The 19,157-nt window shown below is 40.5% G+C and overlaps 1 protein-coding gene across 1 annotated transcript in view; it reads right to left on the bottom strand.

The window, feature by feature from the left end:
- The window catches only part of itpr2 (inositol 1,4,5-trisphosphate receptor, type 2), a 60,601-nt gene extending 43,871 nt beyond the window's left edge, over window positions 1-16,730 (bottom strand). The window contains exons 1-20 of the mRNA XM_063479925.1: window positions 16,424-16,730; window positions 12,025-12,095; window positions 11,669-11,787; window positions 10,616-10,702; window positions 9,426-9,584; window positions 8,562-8,660; window positions 8,329-8,412; window positions 8,017-8,163; window positions 7,091-7,186; window positions 6,736-6,789; window positions 3,610-3,761; window positions 3,010-3,109; window positions 2,770-2,930; window positions 2,537-2,678; window positions 2,224-2,382; window positions 1,418-1,590; window positions 1,074-1,193; window positions 663-848; window positions 328-579; window positions 98-245 (exon numbers count right to left, since the gene is read on the bottom strand). Of these exons, the coding sequence (XP_063335995.1) occupies window positions 98-245; window positions 328-579; window positions 663-848; window positions 1,074-1,193; window positions 1,418-1,590; window positions 2,224-2,382; window positions 2,537-2,678; window positions 2,770-2,930; window positions 3,010-3,109; window positions 3,610-3,761; window positions 6,736-6,789; window positions 7,091-7,186; window positions 8,017-8,163; window positions 8,329-8,412; window positions 8,562-8,660; window positions 9,426-9,584; window positions 10,616-10,702; window positions 11,669-11,787; window positions 12,025-12,095; window positions 16,424-16,515 (2,601 nt within the window). The 5' untranslated portion in view covers window positions 16,516-16,730. The remainder of the gene's footprint in view (window positions 1-97; window positions 246-327; window positions 580-662; window positions 849-1,073; window positions 1,194-1,417; window positions 1,591-2,223; window positions 2,383-2,536; window positions 2,679-2,769; window positions 2,931-3,009; window positions 3,110-3,609; window positions 3,762-6,735; window positions 6,790-7,090; window positions 7,187-8,016; window positions 8,164-8,328; window positions 8,413-8,561; window positions 8,661-9,425; window positions 9,585-10,615; window positions 10,703-11,668; window positions 11,788-12,024; window positions 12,096-16,423) is intronic.
- Window positions 16,731-19,157: the final 2,427 nt, after the last annotated feature.

Raw genomic sequence — 19,157 nt, 5'->3', positions numbered from 1 at the left:
TCAAACATGATCCATCATTAAAACAACCCAATAAAACCAGTAAATGGAAAAAAAAAAAAACATGCCAAAGTTATGTCTGAAGTTTTGTTTATCCTACCTCCAATGTGAGTTCATTCTTAGCTTTTTCCTCAAAAGGATGAGCCTGGTTTAGCACATCCTTAAGATATTCTTCCACAAACTCCATAGTTGGAGCAAACTTCTTCTTCATTTCCTCCGTTGAGCTGTCAGTTGACTCATACTCAAACCTGTTGAAGCCATTAAAATCTACATGTAGTCACTCACAAATTATACTTGTAAACACACATAACCCAACATGTAGATGCTCACTCATTAATGTTGATCTTGGAGGGGATCTCGGTCCAGAGGCGGGCATAGCGCACAGGAACCACGGACTCCTGTGGGTCACGATCCACATGCATATGCAACATGAGGCGGCAAAAGGAGGCTCTGAGGTTGTAGGGCAGGCAGTCGTCATACATGCACCGCAGGAGCAGATCCACAGATAGCTGACTGGAGATCTGGTTGATGGCTAGGTACTGTCGGTCCAGACACATTTTAGCAAACAGGTTTAACTGGTATCTGTGGAGTAGAAGAAGAAATTGTCATAAAAAGGGGAAAATGGTTTCTGTGCACACATTTGTGGAACTGAATGTTAAAGAGACCTGTAGTAGGTAATGATCTCGGCATCACACTTGTGGCTGGCCTTAGCATCCTGGGCCATGTGGCGGATGGATTTGCCATGAGGCTCCTTGTTACTGTCGATCCAATAGAGCCAAACCTCCTCCTCCTCCCCCTCTTCTTGCATCAGAGAGGACTCCAGGTTGCTGGTTTCTATGTTTGAGATTAGTCTTGGAAGGATAAAGGAGCGAGTGAGACATTAAGTAGTAGCTAGAAAAACTGCTCACTTTATACACTGCTGCTGCTGAAAATATACGTTTCACAAGAGGTAGATGCTCTGGAGGAAATGGCAGTCTCGCACGCTGTGCAAAGGCATTACATATTGGAAAAAAATATATTTTTTTTTAAATGGTTCGGGACATTTTAAAATATAACAATCACCAGGTGTGACTCACTTGGTCTGGATGAGGATATCTGCATTGGAAGGATTCAGCATGAATTTACAGATAAGCTCTTGTGTGATGGGGATGGCCGTCTTGTTGGACACACAAAGATCAGACAAATAGTCCAGAAATCTGTGCAAAGCAGAGCAGACATGAAATGCCGAGGTTTGTTCAAATATACATTTACATTTAAGATTAAGCAGTATATATAAAAATAGAAGAAATAAAAGATATCAAGTAAGTAAGCAGCAGCTGGAAGATAGATTTGAACTAATTTAACACTTTTCCAGCATTTTTTCCCTCCATGTAATTGTTCCCTGGGGTTGTCTAATATTTGGGAGGTCTGCTTGACCGACCTGGGTTCTCTGTTGCGCCTCAGCAGGTTGACAAAGGTCTCAATCTCTCTGGCTGTAATGTGTTTTTCCAGCAGCTTGCGGTTGTTGTGCACCAGTGCAGTGATCGTGTCTTCAGCCAGAATCTCATACCCGATCTGAGACTGCATGATTGTGAATTTTTTGGCTATATATTCCTGAATGAGGAAACAAACATGCGTTTATCAGCACTCGTAATGCAGAAGGTGGTGGAATAAAAGTGTGTGTGTATATATATGTGTGTGGGTGAGACTCACCAAAGGATTGGGGGTTTTGTTAGGTCATCTACAGACTATTATTTTATTAAAATAAATAATAATAAATAAAAAACTGGATTTGCAATAAAATTAAAGAAGGGAAAGTTACATTTTGCTGTTTTGATCATCATAGCACTATTGTTGACTGAATGTTGCCATGCATTTGCGATTTTTCTTTTTGAGACCTACTACCTCGATTGGGACCATTAACACATCAGTTGGGGTCCCCAATAGATTTTTTTCAGACCATCTGGCAGAATCTATACTGGTTTCAGTCAAAAGCCACCTCTATCCTTAGCTACCTCACATCTTATTGACACTGTTAATGACCCTGATGACAACTCAATGAAAACTCAATATCAGCTTGTATGGAGGCCAGGGAACAACTTTCCTGGCCTGAAAAAAATAAAAAAATAAATCAACAAAGTGCCAGAGACTTTGTTGCTAAATGATTTTATGATTTTCCCCGCACTGGTTAGCTGATCAAACCCAAAAACAGCAACTTATATACAGCATGATGGACTGACAACATACCTGGTTCTTGCGATAGTCCTGTTGGGAGTGGCGTAGGATCCTGTAGCAGAGGCTGAACATATACTTGTAGTGAGCATAGCGCTGGTCTCCCAGTTCCTCCAACCTTAGCATTGGCCCGTCGCCACTATCTGTAAATGGAGCCTTCAGGATGCCAAATATCTAGACGAGCAAAAACCACAATGCACTGATAAAGAACTGAACATAAAATGTTTTTATTGTAATTTAGTTGTATCATTCGTTGCAGTAGACTTTTGCACCGGGGCCTTTTTTAATACTTAGTACCAATCAGCACCTGTGTTTACATATTCCTGACCTGGGCAAGGATGTTTTGTTCCCGCATGAGTTTCTGCCGCTCCCGGTTGGGCGTGGATGTGACCACAGACAGAACGTCCTCTCCGTTGTTGGGCACCACACACACAAAGTAAACCAGGTCCTCCAAAAGCTTAGTCACAAACCTGAAATATGCATGAATGAAATATTACATCAGAACATAAAGTACGCACATCATCTGGTGTTACGTGTGTCACGGTGCTTGCTTTTCTGTACCTCCTCTCATTTTGAGTAATACTGGCGTTGAGAAACTTCTTCACAGTGGACTCCAAGACTTTGTTTGCATCATTAGCAAAGTCCAAGTCTCTGACCTCTGATAGGGGAACAGACACAATGGCGAACGCTTCTTTGTCCTCTTTAGTAGAACAGGTGCCAATCTATTGTGACAGCCAAAAAAATATGTTAAGTAATCTATCCAGGGTTAGTGCGAGTGTGTGAGTGTGGCCATATTCAGACCTTGAGCATAACTGGACGCTCCTCATCTGCATCAATGGGGACGTTGGTGCTGGTCACCCAGGTGTTGGTGCACAGGTGTCTAAGTCTTACATAGGAGTTTCTGAGGAAGGACAATTTATTCACAGCATGAATGTCAGTTAATTATTTATCTGTGGTAAAATAATTAAAAATGATCCATCCAGTAAGGTCAATTAACCTACATCCATTCTTAAATTGTTATTTTTAGCAGCAGCAAGACTTTAGGATACTGAAAGTCACAAATTCCCATTACGAAGCTAAAATTTCTGTTTTTTAACAGCTATTCCAACTTTTACTCCAATGGCTTGTGATTGATTTTTTTACAAGTTACAGACATTAACCTAGAATGTGTTCCACTTATTGTGAACTGGAATAACCTTTAATAACGCTGTTTTACTCCATCCCCCATGAGTCACTATAATTATTACTAACAATAAAATTTAAGTAATCTCAAGAAAAATGGTCAGAAGTTAGAATTAGAAATGGAAGATTTTCTGACATGAGCTACTGTGAGCCTCCTGTGGACAAAGTTAAAGCTGTAACCTATTTTCTTTAGCGTTGCCTCGCGTGGGAATAACTGACCTGGGCACGAGACAATCGGCACGCTGCAGAGTGGTGGCATCCAGCTCAAACAGAGATGAAATGTCATTCCCATGAGGAACAGAAACCAAGGTGAAAGCAATCCTCTCTGCTGCTTGATTCTTCTTCTTCGAGTACACAATATCTGTCTCATTCTGAAGCGTACACACGCACATACACACACACAATAACAAAGGAAGTAAACATTTGTGTGTGCAGTTTAAAAGCTTATATGGCACAGGCAAGTTACTCGTCAGTCAGAGTCTGTTTCAACTATTAGACTCAGCACAGCAAGCGCAGAGTCGATGCTGGTTTAACTTGAGAAAAAAAGAATCTCTCTGCAGAGCTCGGCTACGCATATGGGTCAATTAAAGGAAGTCGTACAGAGTGCAACTCATTAATACACAGGTTAACGAGGTTATTGTGCAAATTATCCTCCTGAACCATTGTATCAAAATGCTTATTTTTGTTGCTCAAACGTCTAAAAGTCAAAAGAAATTGACTGAAAACTTTTAAACTTTTAGTGAGTCAAATTGTTCAAGTTTTTTTGGTTTGCTTGTTTTTTGGGTTAATGCTAGTTCCAGCTTCTCAAGTGGATTCATGATTGCTTTTAAATACAGCATGTAATATTGCATATATACAGTGGAGCTGCACAGGAAAGAAAAACAGTTTTTTTAGGACATTATACACAAAGTAATTAACAGGCTAACAGGCTCTGGATGGGACTGGTAACTCTCAAGTGTATTGAGTGACTTCATGTATGTAAATCACGATGTTCTCCAAAAGTTGATTTTGTTCATCTGGACGTAGCGTTTTGTGGGAGAAACGTTTCGCCACTCATGCAAGTGACTTCTTCAGTCTCAGCTGACTGCAGGTTTCCCCAATCTTATAAACAGTACATTTGCATAATGACTGAAACCAGCCCACTGAAGGAACAATGGGCTGGGAGGTCAGTTCCTTAATCTGAAGAAGTCACTTGGATGAGTGACGAAACGTTTCTCCCACAAAACGCTACGTCCAGATGAACAGAATCAACTTTTGGAGATTTACTTACCTGGATGATTGAGCATGCATCAAATCAGGATGTTATTTTTATCTTGCTTTCCTTCACTTTCCTATTTTTTCAACACTTCACTACCATTCAAAGTCATTATCTTTTACTACTACTTCTTTCAGTTGCTCCTTTTTTAGGGGTCGCCACAGTGGATCATTTGCCTCCATATCACAACATCTCTAGCATCCTCCTCTGTTACACCAACCCTCTGCATGTCCTCCTTCACTACACCCATGAACCCCCTCTTTTCCTCTTGCCTGGCAGCTCCATATTCATCTCAGCGTCACCTCTGTAACCAGACCCGTCCCTCCAAAATACTAATTTCTAATCCTCTTACTCCTGTTCATCACCAGAGAAAAAAATCTTAGCATTTTTAAGTCTACTACCTCATGCTCAGCCTCCTGTCTTTTTGTTAGTGTCACATCTCTAAGTCATATATCATAGCAGGTCTCACTATATGTTGTAAACCTTCACTTTCACTCTTGCTGCTATCCTTCTGTCACAAATCTCCCTGTACACTTATTTCCACCTTTTCACCCTCCTCCGCACTCTCTTCTTCCCCTCTCTTGTTTACTGTAATTCCAGGAATTTAAACTAATCCACCTTCACTACTTCCACTCCTCAAATCTTTATCATTCCCTTATCTTCCCCCATCTCATTCACACCCATGTGTTTCATTCCTCTTCTCTCCAGTGCATACCTCCACCTGCTTCCTACTCCGACTGCAGCTCACGTCCTCTGCAAACATAGTTCACTGGGAACTTAAACTAAATGAAAACCTAAAGTGCGAGTGCAAAAAGGTAGTCTGGTTTTGTGAAAATAGCGATGAGAAAAAACAAATCAATGACAGTAATTCAGATTATTTCAATAAAAAACTCTTTTTTTCTGTAGCTGCACTCAAAAAACTTCGGATTACAAGATTAAACAGAATGTTTGATTCAAGCGTTTCGTTGACTCTACAATTTTTCCACCCATGTAAAAACTTTTGATTGATCTGATAAACAGTTTAGCACTGAAGGCAGTAAAAACATTTTGTTCTCCTCATGTGCAATCTAGCAAATCTACCAACATCCCAAGGCAATAATTCAAATTGTACTCGCATACCCAATGGAAAAAAGATCCAGTACATCCGGCTGCACAGTAAATATTCAGCCACGCTGAAATAAAATTGTAAGTATGGAAAGTATTGGCTCTGCACTGACATACCTAGTGTCAAGTTGTTGTGTTTTTCCGTGCATACACCTAAATAAGACCTAATGTTGATTAATTGAGTACAAATTACACCGAAAACACAAAGAGCTGGGACTTCTCGGTGTGTTGTGTCAGACACTGCAGTACGTAGGCTCCTAAAGAGCGCAGATACTGCAGATAATGGTGAGGGTTAATTTCTCCCACTGTTCTCTGCATGTCAATGGGAAGCTCCCCGGAGCTGCCTCCATGCCTCAGCTTCTCCATCCTCCCACTCTCCTCCTCCCCTCCTCCACCTCCCCCTCCGCTCTGCTAGTGACTCACCCCACCAGCTTAGCACAGCCGAGTGGAGCAGAGCAGACAGCACGTCTGCCTCCCCTCCATCCCCTCTCGCAGGGCACCCCCACACACCCAGACGTTATGTAAGGAGCCCCCTGTGTGTCTGAAATTCAGCATGTGCATGAGAAAGTGTGCGAGACTGAGAGAGTTGGTGTGCATGCTCCTTGCATTGCCAGAATACAAATGTGCAAGCTCGCTAAGAGCTGAAAGAAATGTCTAGATATAGATTTGGAGTTTGGCAGAGTTTGTGTGTGTGCGAGAGAGAAAGAGAGAAAGGAACTGGTGGTATTGCATAACCAAATAATGGGGAGACAGAGAAGTTTGAAGTTACAATGCATTTACCTTAAAAACACAGTTTGAAGTTTCTCTCGTGTTAATTAACTCGTCTTATTTCAGTTGAATTTAGAAAAAAGAACAAGAATTAAACGTGCTCTAAAATTCATTAATACTGACAGTGCCTTAGTATTAAGAATATATAAGCAAAATTAAAGTAACCCACAGTCTGATGTCAAGGGGGTGTGATAATACATGTAAATCAGCTTGTTTACCTGATTCACATCTCCTTTGGTCTCCACAGTTTTGGGTATGAATTCAGGGTTTACCTGCAGAGAGAAGATGACCCATCAGTGGCCTCAGATCTAGAAAGCTCTGATGACAGAGTCATTATCATCATCAACACCTAATACAATCTTATTTAACAGCAATGCACGGGTGATAGTGGGCATAACAATGGGAACACTGCCACCTACAGCACATCATCTAAAATCCTCTTCAGCTGTGCTCACTCAAAACTGAAAAGCAGGTGCACTCAGTTTGAACAATAAACACCATATGATTATTAATGTCAGCTGATTTTTAAAAGCAGGTTAAAAAAAAAAGAGAGAGAGAATCACTGAAACACACCTCAGCTGCCAGGTAATTTCCAGTCGCCAGGTGTTTGAAGCGGAAGAGACTGTTCCACTGTCCAGCTCCGCTCCGACAGGGGTCATAGTGCACAACCTGACATAAGGACACAAAATAAGAAGCTTTATTTTTTTTTATCAGAGATTAGCATGTTTTCAACAGTATCACTCCAAAGAATGTATTTCAGTGTCCAGCAGTTGAGAGGAGCTTTAATTATCTTGCTCACAGCAAACATTAGAGCACTGCACATATATTTAGACATATATCTGCACATTTAAAAAAGAAAAAAAAAAGACAGCTGGTGTAAAAGCACTGAGATTAATTTGCTGAATGTAACACCATGCGGTTACATGACCTGGAAGATTATGAACTAAAAGTCAAACTGGCATAAATGCCTTGATTTTAAAGCTTTTGGTACGCCAACATCATTTTGCACCGCAGTATCAGAATGAGTCAGAGTCAGCGTCATCTCTTACACACTGGCAAGAACACAAGAATATTCTGTTTTCCACAGACTGTTGCAACAACATGTCAGACACTGATACAGTAAGAGAAGTACATCCTGGCACAAACAGAGGGACAACAGGAACTTCAGCTTACTGCAAGCTGATAAAGAGGAACATGCAGCACAACAGACGGGTTTATACAGAACTAAAGACGAGCACACATCTTACATAAAGGGGAAATAATGTCATAAAGTCATGATTAAATGATCTTTTTTCATGGCAATTTTAATATCTGCTTATCCAAATTGTGCTGAGCACAGTTTACAAGTCAGGTTTTTACTCTGTTAAAGCCGTGCCTGGCAGTTACTTAGAAGGAGATTCACATTTTATCCAAAAACTGCCCCCTGACCGCCAAGTTACCCCGGGGCTGAATTCACCAAACATACTACGGTCACATCTTCAGTCTGTTCTATGCTTTACCTCAATCTCCCACAGAGCCTTGGAGCTGGTAGCAGAGGTGGCAGACTGCCGCAGTGTGGTCCTGAGAAAAACGTACTGATGATGATTGTACTCGTCACAGGTTAGAAACTTCTCCTGCTCAGCATGAAACAACCTCACAACGTCTCCCTGACAGAGGACAGCAAACAAAAACATGAGTGCTACATAAAGAAAACTGCATGTTACACATTTTAAGACACAAATAATGCATGTGGTTCCATTAAAAATAATGGATAACAAGAATATAAAGAAAGAGGGGAGGAGACGGGGGAGAAAAAAAAAAAAAAAGCATACTCCTTTTAGGACATCGTCCCTGTAGTCACTAAACTTCATGAACAAGGTGACTTTCCAGCTGGTGTTGCAGTTAACAGCATTGACCTAGGGCATGCACACAAGTAGAAGACAATCGCATAATTAAGAGTCATGTGCAGTCTGCTGAAATCACTATGATGATATAGTAATAATGTGCAAGCCTCCTTTTAATACCCCGGTGCTGATGAAAAACAATCCAAGAGCACTAGTCTCACCTCTTTGCAGCCAAGGTTATCCAAAAGCTCAATGTTACTGGCGTGAAGTGGCTGTCCGGCGTTCACTGGCATCAGCACCACTTTGTCTCCAACCACCACCTTGAAACCAATAGAACAGTCAAATTACAAAAAGAGACCCTGTTTTGTCAATTTCTTGCAGTTTTCCAATAGCTTAACAGGAAAGTAAGAATGCATCCATGCAAAGGGTTTTTCAAACATCCCCATTTCTTTTTTTTCTGGTCAAGGGTGCAGCAGCAAAACAGGCTGGGCTTCACTTGAGAGAGTGGTCGAGCCGTTCACAGCAAACAGATTTATTCATACCATGGCCAAGGGATGTGAATGCAGCATTCAAAAGACACGAGGACTTAAAAGTGCACTTCCTTTTGCTTACTTAATACATGCTTTCTAGTCCATAAAATAGAAAGCTGTAACACACTCTACACGGTCAACTGTTTCTCCTCTTAAGCATCCACACACAAGCACACTGTGGTATCAGAAACAGGTGGCCTGTGCTGTTCTGGAGTATTCAACAATATTTCAGCAGTGGCAAACAGTAGATAAAAAGCAAACCAGCTGACTAGATTTTTAATCTCAACCTGACAGTCTACATGCATTCGAAATGGTGTTGCATCCATGCTTTTCCACAGTATTTTGTGTCAGACCTAACACACGTACACACATCATGCACAATCAGAAGCAATACCTTTAACCATAGGATGCTAAAGCCAAAGGAGAAGGACAAAATCAGAAATGTTACTTGAACAGGACAAACAATGAACTGACAGTCTAGACAGAGGGAATGTCAAGTTTTTGTACAGTACTTCATGTCTACAAAGAGCTGATGCCAAAGAGAGAGAAACCTACATTGTCTCCTTCGCTGCGGAGCTTCCAGAAGGGCTGAATATAGAACCAGGAGCCCTCATTTCCAGCCGGGTCCAAAGAAACCCGCATGGCATTCTTCTCAAGCAAAGCAGGGAGTCGCTTATTCACCGTCAGGTACTTATTACTCTTTATGTGCAGGAGCTGAGACAGAAAAATTAGGCAGTTTAGACACTGGCAGAGCAGTGGAGGAGGATGTATTCAGACCATTTATCTATCATTGTTAGGGGGAAAAAAATGAGTGTGAAGAAAAAAGTCGTGCTTTGAAAATGTTCCCAAGTAAATGTAGGCAGGGATATGCAGTCAAATGGTCTCAAGGTTTGCATCATAGTTACACAGAGAAAATGCTTCTTATGTTCAACCAGCAGGTGACTAAAACAACATAAACACAACATAAAAAATGTATGTAAAAATTATTCATATGATTCAGGAGAAAAAAAACCCAGAAAATGCTAAAACCATGAAATATTTAACATTTTTTCTCAACAAATCTAAGTTAGAATCGGAATAATCATCTGGCAAAATGTGTATACTGCAATTGCAATTTCTGATGATGCTTCAGAGAACAGTGCTGCTTTAGGTCTGCCATCACGTCTTTTTGTCCTCCACCCTGCACACCACGCTGATATTAGATTCAACTAAAGAAAAGTGGACAAATGATGTGTTTTTGAGAGCCTGCAAGTAACAACGTGCCTTCATAGGTCTCTGTGTGCTAACAATAAGCAAAAACATTCCTCTGAAAATGCTCAGGTACAAGGACTGGACTGAATGAGCCATCCGCTCATTTGTAGAATACACGAGCTACTCCACTATGTTATTTAATTTGACTTCATTTGGAGACATTTCCTGAATTCACTGAACAAACGAGGTTCTAAATTAGCCTGTGCTTTGAGTCAATACAGACAAATTGCTTATCCATAAGGCGAGTTAACTAAGGTAAGGGAACAATGGCCGGTACCTTTCACAACAGCAGTTAAATGTGTGGTTTCCCAATCCAACCACACAGGCAAGAGTTCAGCAATGAGTGAAATCAAATACCAGCATTGTTTTTTTAGAAACCTGCCTGAGGTGTCAGGGGTTAGATGACAGTAACACAAGCTGGGTAAACAATAAAACAAAAGGTAGGCTCAGCACAGAACAGAGTGTAACACCATAGTTTAAGAGATTATCTCTACCTGGATAACACTGCTGTACTTGACAACTTCTCCAAGAAGTTTCTTGTTCTCTGAATCGTTCTGCTTCTGCTCCAGTTCTGCTGCATGCTGCGTAACGAAGCAGACGATTGTTAAAAAGGTATTACATACACATCCTTCCTCATTCCACATTTTGTTTACAAACAGAAAGGTTGTTCACACAAGATCAACGACCAGCCCACCCTACCATTTTTTAAAAATATGCTGGATGGTCATAATAAACTGAAGTATGCTCTCTTAACCTCTCTGCTCTGCTTCGTGTGTCACTGGTCAAGCAGAGGAGACCCCCGCGGTGAATCAGGGAGCAACGGAAAGAAAATAGTTCAACTGACAGCAAAACACAGTAGAGGCTCTCACGCTGAGGTCTAAAGAAAAATTGTATTTTACAGTTAAATTAGTAAAGTGATGTTAAACTCAATAATGATGTTGGCTTACTCATAACACATTGCGTCTTATCCTCACGTTGACAAATAAAGCTTAATAATTTAACACTCGGAGTCCAGATATCTGTACTAGATGGAAAAACTGGATTGGTGCATCCCTGATTTAAACTGTAATTAGGCATAAATTCATGCATAATTGCTTCCTGATTGTCATTTGAGCTCATGTGCCCAACGACGGTTCAGAGTACCCGGTCTTCTCGGCGTCCCTGGTTTGAGTTCTTGAAGGTACCCCTGCTGAGGGACTTCATTGCTTACATGGGCAACAACAGTGTGACCTAGAGGGCTATGACTGGGAGGGGCGGCCTGTCCACTATAAACCCAATCAGTGTTTTCTGCTACAAACAGTCTTTCCACAGCAAACTCCATGTTCAAGAATAACGGGGTTTATAAGTGCACTTGGTACAAGGACATCCTAGGTCACACTCTGGTCAGGTTTTGTAATCATATCATTACATCTGTGGCCATGTTTCTTCTGTCTGTTCTCTGCTAATAGCCCCATTACAAACAGAAAGAAAACAACTGCATACAAGTTAAAAAGTTCTGTAGAACTTTTAAGGCTTTGAAATGCTCATAAAGTTAAAAATCCTCATACCTGTAACTTTTTAAAGAGTTCTCCTTGTGTGTTGTTGTTTCCTTGTTTTCCTTGTTTTGCCTTCCAGAACTGTTTCTGGGCTGAGTATCTGTTCATGGGACATACCTTGAAGAGGCAATCTGCAGAAGAGAAAAAAAAAGAAAAAAAAAAGCAGTGAGGCTCACAGGACTCACCTGAGCCAGATAAAATGACACTCAAGCGTCTACATGTAGAGCTTGAAGCCTTGGAGTCATTTCAACACATCAAAGCTTATTTGTAACCCATAATGCAGTCTCAGAAAAGTCCAAGTACACGTGTGTGTGCGCATGTGTGTGTGTATGACCAGAAACCAGTGTGACCAGTAAAATCCTACACACCTCTGAACTTTTTGGGTGGGTTGTTCAGGTCTCCAGCTTCAGGCTGGACAACACACCTATCATCGACAAGCCTGCAGAGAAGGACAAACATGAAATTGCATCAACATGATTACTATAGGTGTGTTATTACAGACTTAACCTCCTTTGGGAGCATTTTATTAAGCAGTAAACCACTCACATGTCCTTGCAAATAGAGATTTGCACGGCATGAACTGTCGCCTGATGGTATATCACACTCACATGCAAATACATAAGGCAGAATCTCAAACTACAAATAATACCATGATTTGAATAGACAGTTTATAGCACTCCATGGGAAGAAAAGCTTTACTGTCTCTCTTCTCCATCACATCCATTTAATCCAAGGCAGTCCCAGTATCTGGATGTGTTTCTGGGTGGGGTTCATCCACATTGGCAGTGCTTTGATCTCTGCTTTCCTGACCAACATAGGTAATGTGGTGTTGTGTTGAGATAAAAGAACTAGAATAAACTGACGTCAAAGTTTCTATGACTTTTACATGGGTCCGATTAAAACTGTAAAATAAATAGTGTCAGGATAATTTAAAATAAAGCTGTGAGACTGCACATTGAATTGGTCACGGAAGATCAGGCCTCCCTGTGAAGTCTTTTGTAGCTCATAAAGTGCACACTGAGCCACTTCCACCTGGGGAAACCATGTGGGTTCTGTTCAGAGTGGATGAGGGGGCTTTCAATAGGTGTCATCCAGTTAACTGTCTTGTTCCCCAATATCCTCGCCTTTTATTTGCCACACGCTAGACATGTTTCACTGAAAAGGTTAAGGGACACAGCAGGTCAGCAAAACTCGCCTTTCTGACACATCTGACGAGCACAGAGTTAAAGCTATGAAGTTGATGATGGCTGATAACTAAGGAAACAGAACCCAGTTCAGGTTGGAAAAAAAAGTATTAAGGAAAGAACAATTATAAGAATGCACATTCATCAACAGCCATTTAAAGTTATCTGATGCCATGAAGTGTATTCATTATGTACTATGGTGTCCTAAACTGGTTTAAATTGGTCCAGAAGCAGATCTTTGGCAGGCAAAAGCAGTGATCCCTTTTATTAAAAGTGTCCTTCTGCACACATCGTCTTTAAACTAAATTTGGGCAACCTTTGTTAGCAGCCAGCACAGAGAGAGCTGAGGCTGAAGGTGCTTGTAAAAACCTTAATGGCTAAGAGCCCATTATGGAATCGGTGGGAAAAAAAGCAAGCAGCGACAGAAAAAGAGCATCATTAAATAATGAAGGCTTATAACATTTCAGTGATTGTGGAGTTACAGGTTTTTCTTTTATGACTAAAATGCAACTTTAAGTTCCAGCTGTGAATTTCTTTGCCTCTTGTTGTGTACATAAGGAAGAAGACTCTGATATCTGATCTTACCAAACTATTGAACTAGTTACTTTATCTAAATCCGTATCCTGCCCATTGTTTGTTTTTATTTATAGTGCCTTAAAACTATAAAGTGAAATTCCATTTCTTGCTGGGCAAAGGCACCAGAACATTGTGCAGAAGCAAAACTGAGACATGTGGAGAAAAAGGCCCTTTTGAGGCGAGAAGAATTCATGTAAAGTAAGCCTGTAAGGGAAATTATCACACTACCAAAGATGGTTTTCTTGCAGTATTTGTAGCATACATACAGCTTTCACTTTCCCGAAGAGAAATGCTACAATTTTTTCTGCAGGCAATGACACCAGCTAATGAATTTCTAAAGACTCCATAATCATCCCATTCCATTTATCCCCTCTGCACCACATTTTGAGTTGCACAAGTGCATCCATTCATTCCGTCCGGTGGGGAGAAACATAATGCAATGCACAATTCCTCCAATTCATACAAAGCTGGCAGCTCTGCTTAAGAGAGCTGAGCCATTTCCCTTTTTAAGTCATGGCAGTCAATCAGTCAATCTACAGGCTGTGTATTGATACAGAGTTGAAGGAAGCAAAGTTACATCTAAATGAGAAACAACAGAGCCCAACAGGAAGCATTATCACAGGGCTAACTGGCTAAAGAGAAGGGCTCTCTGGGAAAGCTCATAAATAAGGAGGGCCGCAGAGAGCTGGGCGTTAGTACAAACAGAAAGACTCTGACAGTGCCTGACACTCTGTAACCAAGTTAAACATGAACCAAAGATAAATCTAGCAGGCTGGACACAGAGGAGCTAATTATAGCTATTGCCTGTGTTTAGTCGACTGAGAAAATAACACAGACAAAAAAAAGAAATAGAGAGCATGTAATGCAAGGCAGCAAGTCTATGTAACCGCTGTTAAATGTTTTAAAGAACAGCGACGGGCAACAGAACAATGACTCATCTGCAAGAAAAGTGGATGCATGTGAACAATTTCAACACGAATGCATGTTTCAACTTGCTGAAATGAGTCACACACATACTAATTAAACAGACTCTTCCAATGAATTTACTTTTGGTAAAAAGGTATGAATGTAAAAATGTTTTGGGTTTTTTGTATTGCATCTATGCATCAGTTTCTACTGTTAGCTGCAACAAACTGGACTGATTGTTACGACACAGTAAAATATGGGGAATCTGCCAGTTAAACCGCAAGACTTAAAAGGTCAGGTTAGTGATGTCACTTGGAGGTTAGCCAGCTTTTGCAAGTTTGCAATGAAAGGTGTGGAACTCACAGATTTGATGTTATTTTATGCAAACATGGACACGGTTGGGTAGATGAGGTTTAATTGCATTGACAAGGGTTGCAGCTCTGGGAGGATCTTGGAGGCTCTTTGCTTTACTTGCTGCTTCTCTCTGGGCCTGAGTGAGCTCTGGCACAGCAGAGTCCTTGATAAAATTCTCAGGGCACCAGTCAAACTACGTGAGCTATTGAAAAACTGATAAGAATTTAATTATTTTCCCTTTGCAACAATAGCAGGCGTGAACAATCGCTGCCGTGCACTTTTGCTTTTTGAAATTTACAGCCTCTGTGTACCATGTAGGGTGCCGTCGCTTCGATTTGCATTACCACACGCCTTTACAGTTATGGGAGCTTTTCATTTAAAAGTAAAATATCGCAGCTTGGTTCACACCAGCAGATGATAAGTCAAGAAACAGCATTGCATTCAAGGGTTACACACAGTTCGGCCTCTATTTGCTCCAAAACTCTACAGATTATCTGAGCATCTGATGTGAGGTACCTGTTGGCAGGAACGATTTAAAGCAGGACAAAGGAGAGAGAACAAGAGTGGGGGAAAAGGAGAGAACGTGGGTGGGGCAGAGCCATTCCTCAGGGCCAGTCAGTGTTTCCACACTCGTTCAGCAGGCTCAGAGACCAGAGTGTAACCCGGAACCACCGAGGCATTTCACCTTGCACTGAAGCTCTCAGCTCATGAGAGGCGACAACCAAACAAACTGTGTGTGCAGCTTCTTCTTTTTCTGCACTGCTTTGCAAAGAAAAGCTGTTTTATTTTCACCAAGTAAAACTGATAAGTAATCTACTAAATGCAAGTGCTACAACATAGGAAGGAGTCAAAACCAATGATTTCCTCATTTTTAAAATAAATAAATAAATTCCTGAATATCATTAAAATGACACAGTAAACACCATCTATGAGCAGCTCCACAAACTTCACAGATCATTTCACTGAATTAACAATAAATGACAAGAGCAAACGGGGATCAGTGAAAAGGTTTTAAATATCTAATATGACTTTAGAACGTTTTTCTTCTTTTTAGCCCCCACACTCACCTTGCAGCCTCTCATGTTTATCTTGCAATCCACCAGATTCGTTTTCAATCTGTACATGGACTGCAAAGAGATGACTTCAAAGCATGTACAACATATAGAGCACACTTATTCCTTCACCTAAACAGGAAGAGTCTAGTCCTTTATTTAAGTGAACACTATAAATATTTGAACATCATCCAAATAAGAGGTAGCCTAGAGCTTCACTCGGTGTCAATTTATCTTGTTAGACGTGGTCTATTTACCATGAGGAGTAGCATTCAGGGTCACTGGACATTTCTTATCTTAACGTCAAATGAATGAACAACTACTCTTCCCTCAATCTGGTCACCCTGACACCTCCTCGTGCCTCTCTCTGGGCCCCTGAACCATATTTTGGTGACCACAGTAACAAGAATCCGCTCGCAGCCTCTCGCGAAGCGTACCTGGGCAACACGCTGGTTTGCATTCCTGTTAGATTTGCGTAAACGTGTAGAATTTCCTGAGAAGGAGCAGTTTACGCGCCGATGGGCCTTGACCGCAGGTCGCACTTTAGGTTTTCACTTGTTGGATTTGCATAAAACATAAAGATGAAGAAGTTCATGCCAGATGTAAAGTGAAAGCAGTTTTTAAGCGTGCATACGGGAAGGTTAAGCCGTGGACTCTTGAGTCATTAGAAAGTGAGATAGAAAGGAGGAACGTACCCCAAAGTACTGATGAAGCCATTCACCGAGCCTTCCGCGTATAGAGACACAATGTCTCCAATGTGAAGAAAACTGGATCTGTGCTCTGGCATTTTCACCGAAGATATGTTTCACACTCGTTCTTGGTTTTCCATTTATGAACAAATCCACACGTTACAGCGCCTCCAGTTTGGCATCAGCCATCAGATTCGCCGTCATTCTTCCAGATCTGCCGCTCGGCAAAGTCGATCGAGTAAGGTGAAAGCGCAAGAGGAAAAACAAGCAGGCGAGTTTGAGAAAAGCGCTGTGTTTTTGCACTTAATCAACTTCTTCCTGTATGTCAGAGAGACCCGCAGTCTTCACATCCACTCTTCAGGGGGAGGAGACTGCCGCTGTCACGGCTGTGAGCAAATTCCGTTCAATGACAAGTTTTTTTGTTTTTACTCAGAGCAGGCGCACTGAAAAACACAAGTCATTAAATGGCGTTTTACAAGGAAATGCACTTGCATAAGTGTGCGGAAAGACACCTGTAAACATGTATCATAGCAGACACGGGGGAAAGTAATTCAAATATATTAAAATTATAAACTGGGCACAAGCCATGAGTATGGTTGCGCAGCTGGACAAAAGATCCCACATTATAAATCACAAACTATCAGACTGTCGGATCTACCCGTCATCTCTGTTATCTTGATCAAAACTATTCATTTCTGTGTAAATATTCATATTGGTCTCAACACAGTGCAAACTTCTGACTGCTCAGCACTGTAATGGACAAACATGGTACTGCACTCTTTTGTAACCTATAAAATGTTTGTGTGATTTCACAAAACTTCACAGTTTGACTGTGTTGAAGTATCTGCTCCTTCACTCATAAAGACTCGCATCTTCAGCAGCTTCTTGTTTTTACACATTTTTTTTCAAATAAGCTTATAAAAGCCAAACGACAGTGTCCTTTATTGTCATTGTACATGTACAACAAAATTGTGGTTACGTATAACTTTTGGTGCTAAAAGCAGCAAAAACTGCATTTATAAAAAGAGTGGGGGAGTAGAAATTACGACCCAGCTACTCCAAAAAATGCTACTGTGAGCTATTTTTTTTTCTATCGAGCTACACTGGTATCAGTCAGCAGAAAAACCATCCAGAGTGACAGATGGTAAAAAAAAAAAAAAAAAAAGTTTCTCCTCTTAATTGAGCTTTTATGTTCACTAACAAACAAAAGAAGAGTTTCTTTTGTTTGTATGTAGACAGAAGAAAGGAAAAAAGGTCTGCAGATATTTTGAGAACCTGGTATGAAACTTGCTCATTTGTTTCTTCATTGTGACTGCGAGCTTCACAAGGTCAGAGCCATCTAAAAGATCACATCAGAAGATTTCAGACATTTCTGCAGCTGTTCTCTCTAAAACAAGCCAACTGTCACTAAACTGATTTAGATGGATCAACTGCACTGTAGATGAGTGAGGATATAGGCATGTAATTATGGGGTAAAGTTCACTTTTAAAGCAGTTGTTCCCAAATTTTAAAAAACACTTTCTGGCTTGTGTCTTTTTACTTGTTATCAGTTCTATTGATTAGATGTTTCTCCTCCAAACTTTGAGGATAAAAATGTAAAATTACAAAATATGTAACCAAAAAAAGACAAATATATATTTTTAAGAATCATATAAACTTGTGCTTGATGTTCCTTTTTGTTCACCCTTTCTTATGCCATAACTATTTACATTTGGTTAAGAACCACTGAACTAAACCACCATGGTGCTGTTAAAACATGGTTATGTATCAGTACTAATAACGTAATAACATACACAATTATGTCATTCACAACTCAAAAAGGATACATTACACTCGATCCATCCAGCTGTCCTAGAGTTAGAGTTAGAACTAATCCGTGCTTTTATTTTATTGAGAGTAACTTCTTACAATGACTAAAATTATTATGACCATAGTGTTAAATTACATTTAATCAATACTGAATGTACGATCATTATGGCACATGAATGTGAAATTGCTTAAAAATGAAAGTGTCATTTGCCCATTTTATTGGGAAAGTTAAATCAGCAGCAGGAAATCAGCTGCAGTGGAAGAGTGGCAGGAGCTCACGAGGAAGAAAAGTTGTGGCGGTTTCATGCACTACCCATTCTTTTACACCAGGGGGCGCGCAAGACCCAATCTTAAAGAGTTCCTCCGGAAACGTCACTCATGCAGCTCAGATGATTCGCCCTGCATCGCCCAGTAGTGTTCACTTCATTGAACCAACAGGTGATTCAGCTGTTCCCCTCACTTTCTCTGTGTTAAATATAAACACCACCGACTGCTGTTTCATACTGGTTTCAATAACTGGTTCCTCGTGGTGTTTCAGTGCAATTCAAAGCTAACTAATAACTAAAATAATAATGGTAATAACACAAAAAAATTATGAAGATTATTTCTGAAACTAGAAGAAATGAGTGGGTTGCATAATGTTAGGCTCTTCTTAATTTGATGCTGGCACACAGGCAGTGACAGGCTAACAGCCTAAACTGAATAAACATAATTGGGAGCAGCACTTTATGCTGACAAATTTTTATTCCACCGACTGGGGGGGAAAAAATCCTGGACTTGTTTTTATCAAAACCAGTGGTTTTAAAAAATCTAGCATCAGAAAAAACAAACTAAATTATATTTTAAATATTACACTATTTTAAATATACATAGACCTAAAACTAGTGTCTCTAATGGAAATTAATATGATATTAATTTCTGATACTTGCTT

The sequence above is a fragment of the Pelmatolapia mariae genome, linkage group LG7 (genome assembly GCF_036321145.2).
Source record: "Pelmatolapia mariae isolate MD_Pm_ZW linkage group LG7, Pm_UMD_F_2, whole genome shotgun sequence".
Taxonomy (NCBI): Eukaryota; Metazoa; Chordata; class Actinopteri; order Cichliformes; family Cichlidae; genus Pelmatolapia; species Pelmatolapia mariae.
This window is presented reverse-complemented; position numbering and strand designations above follow the sequence as displayed.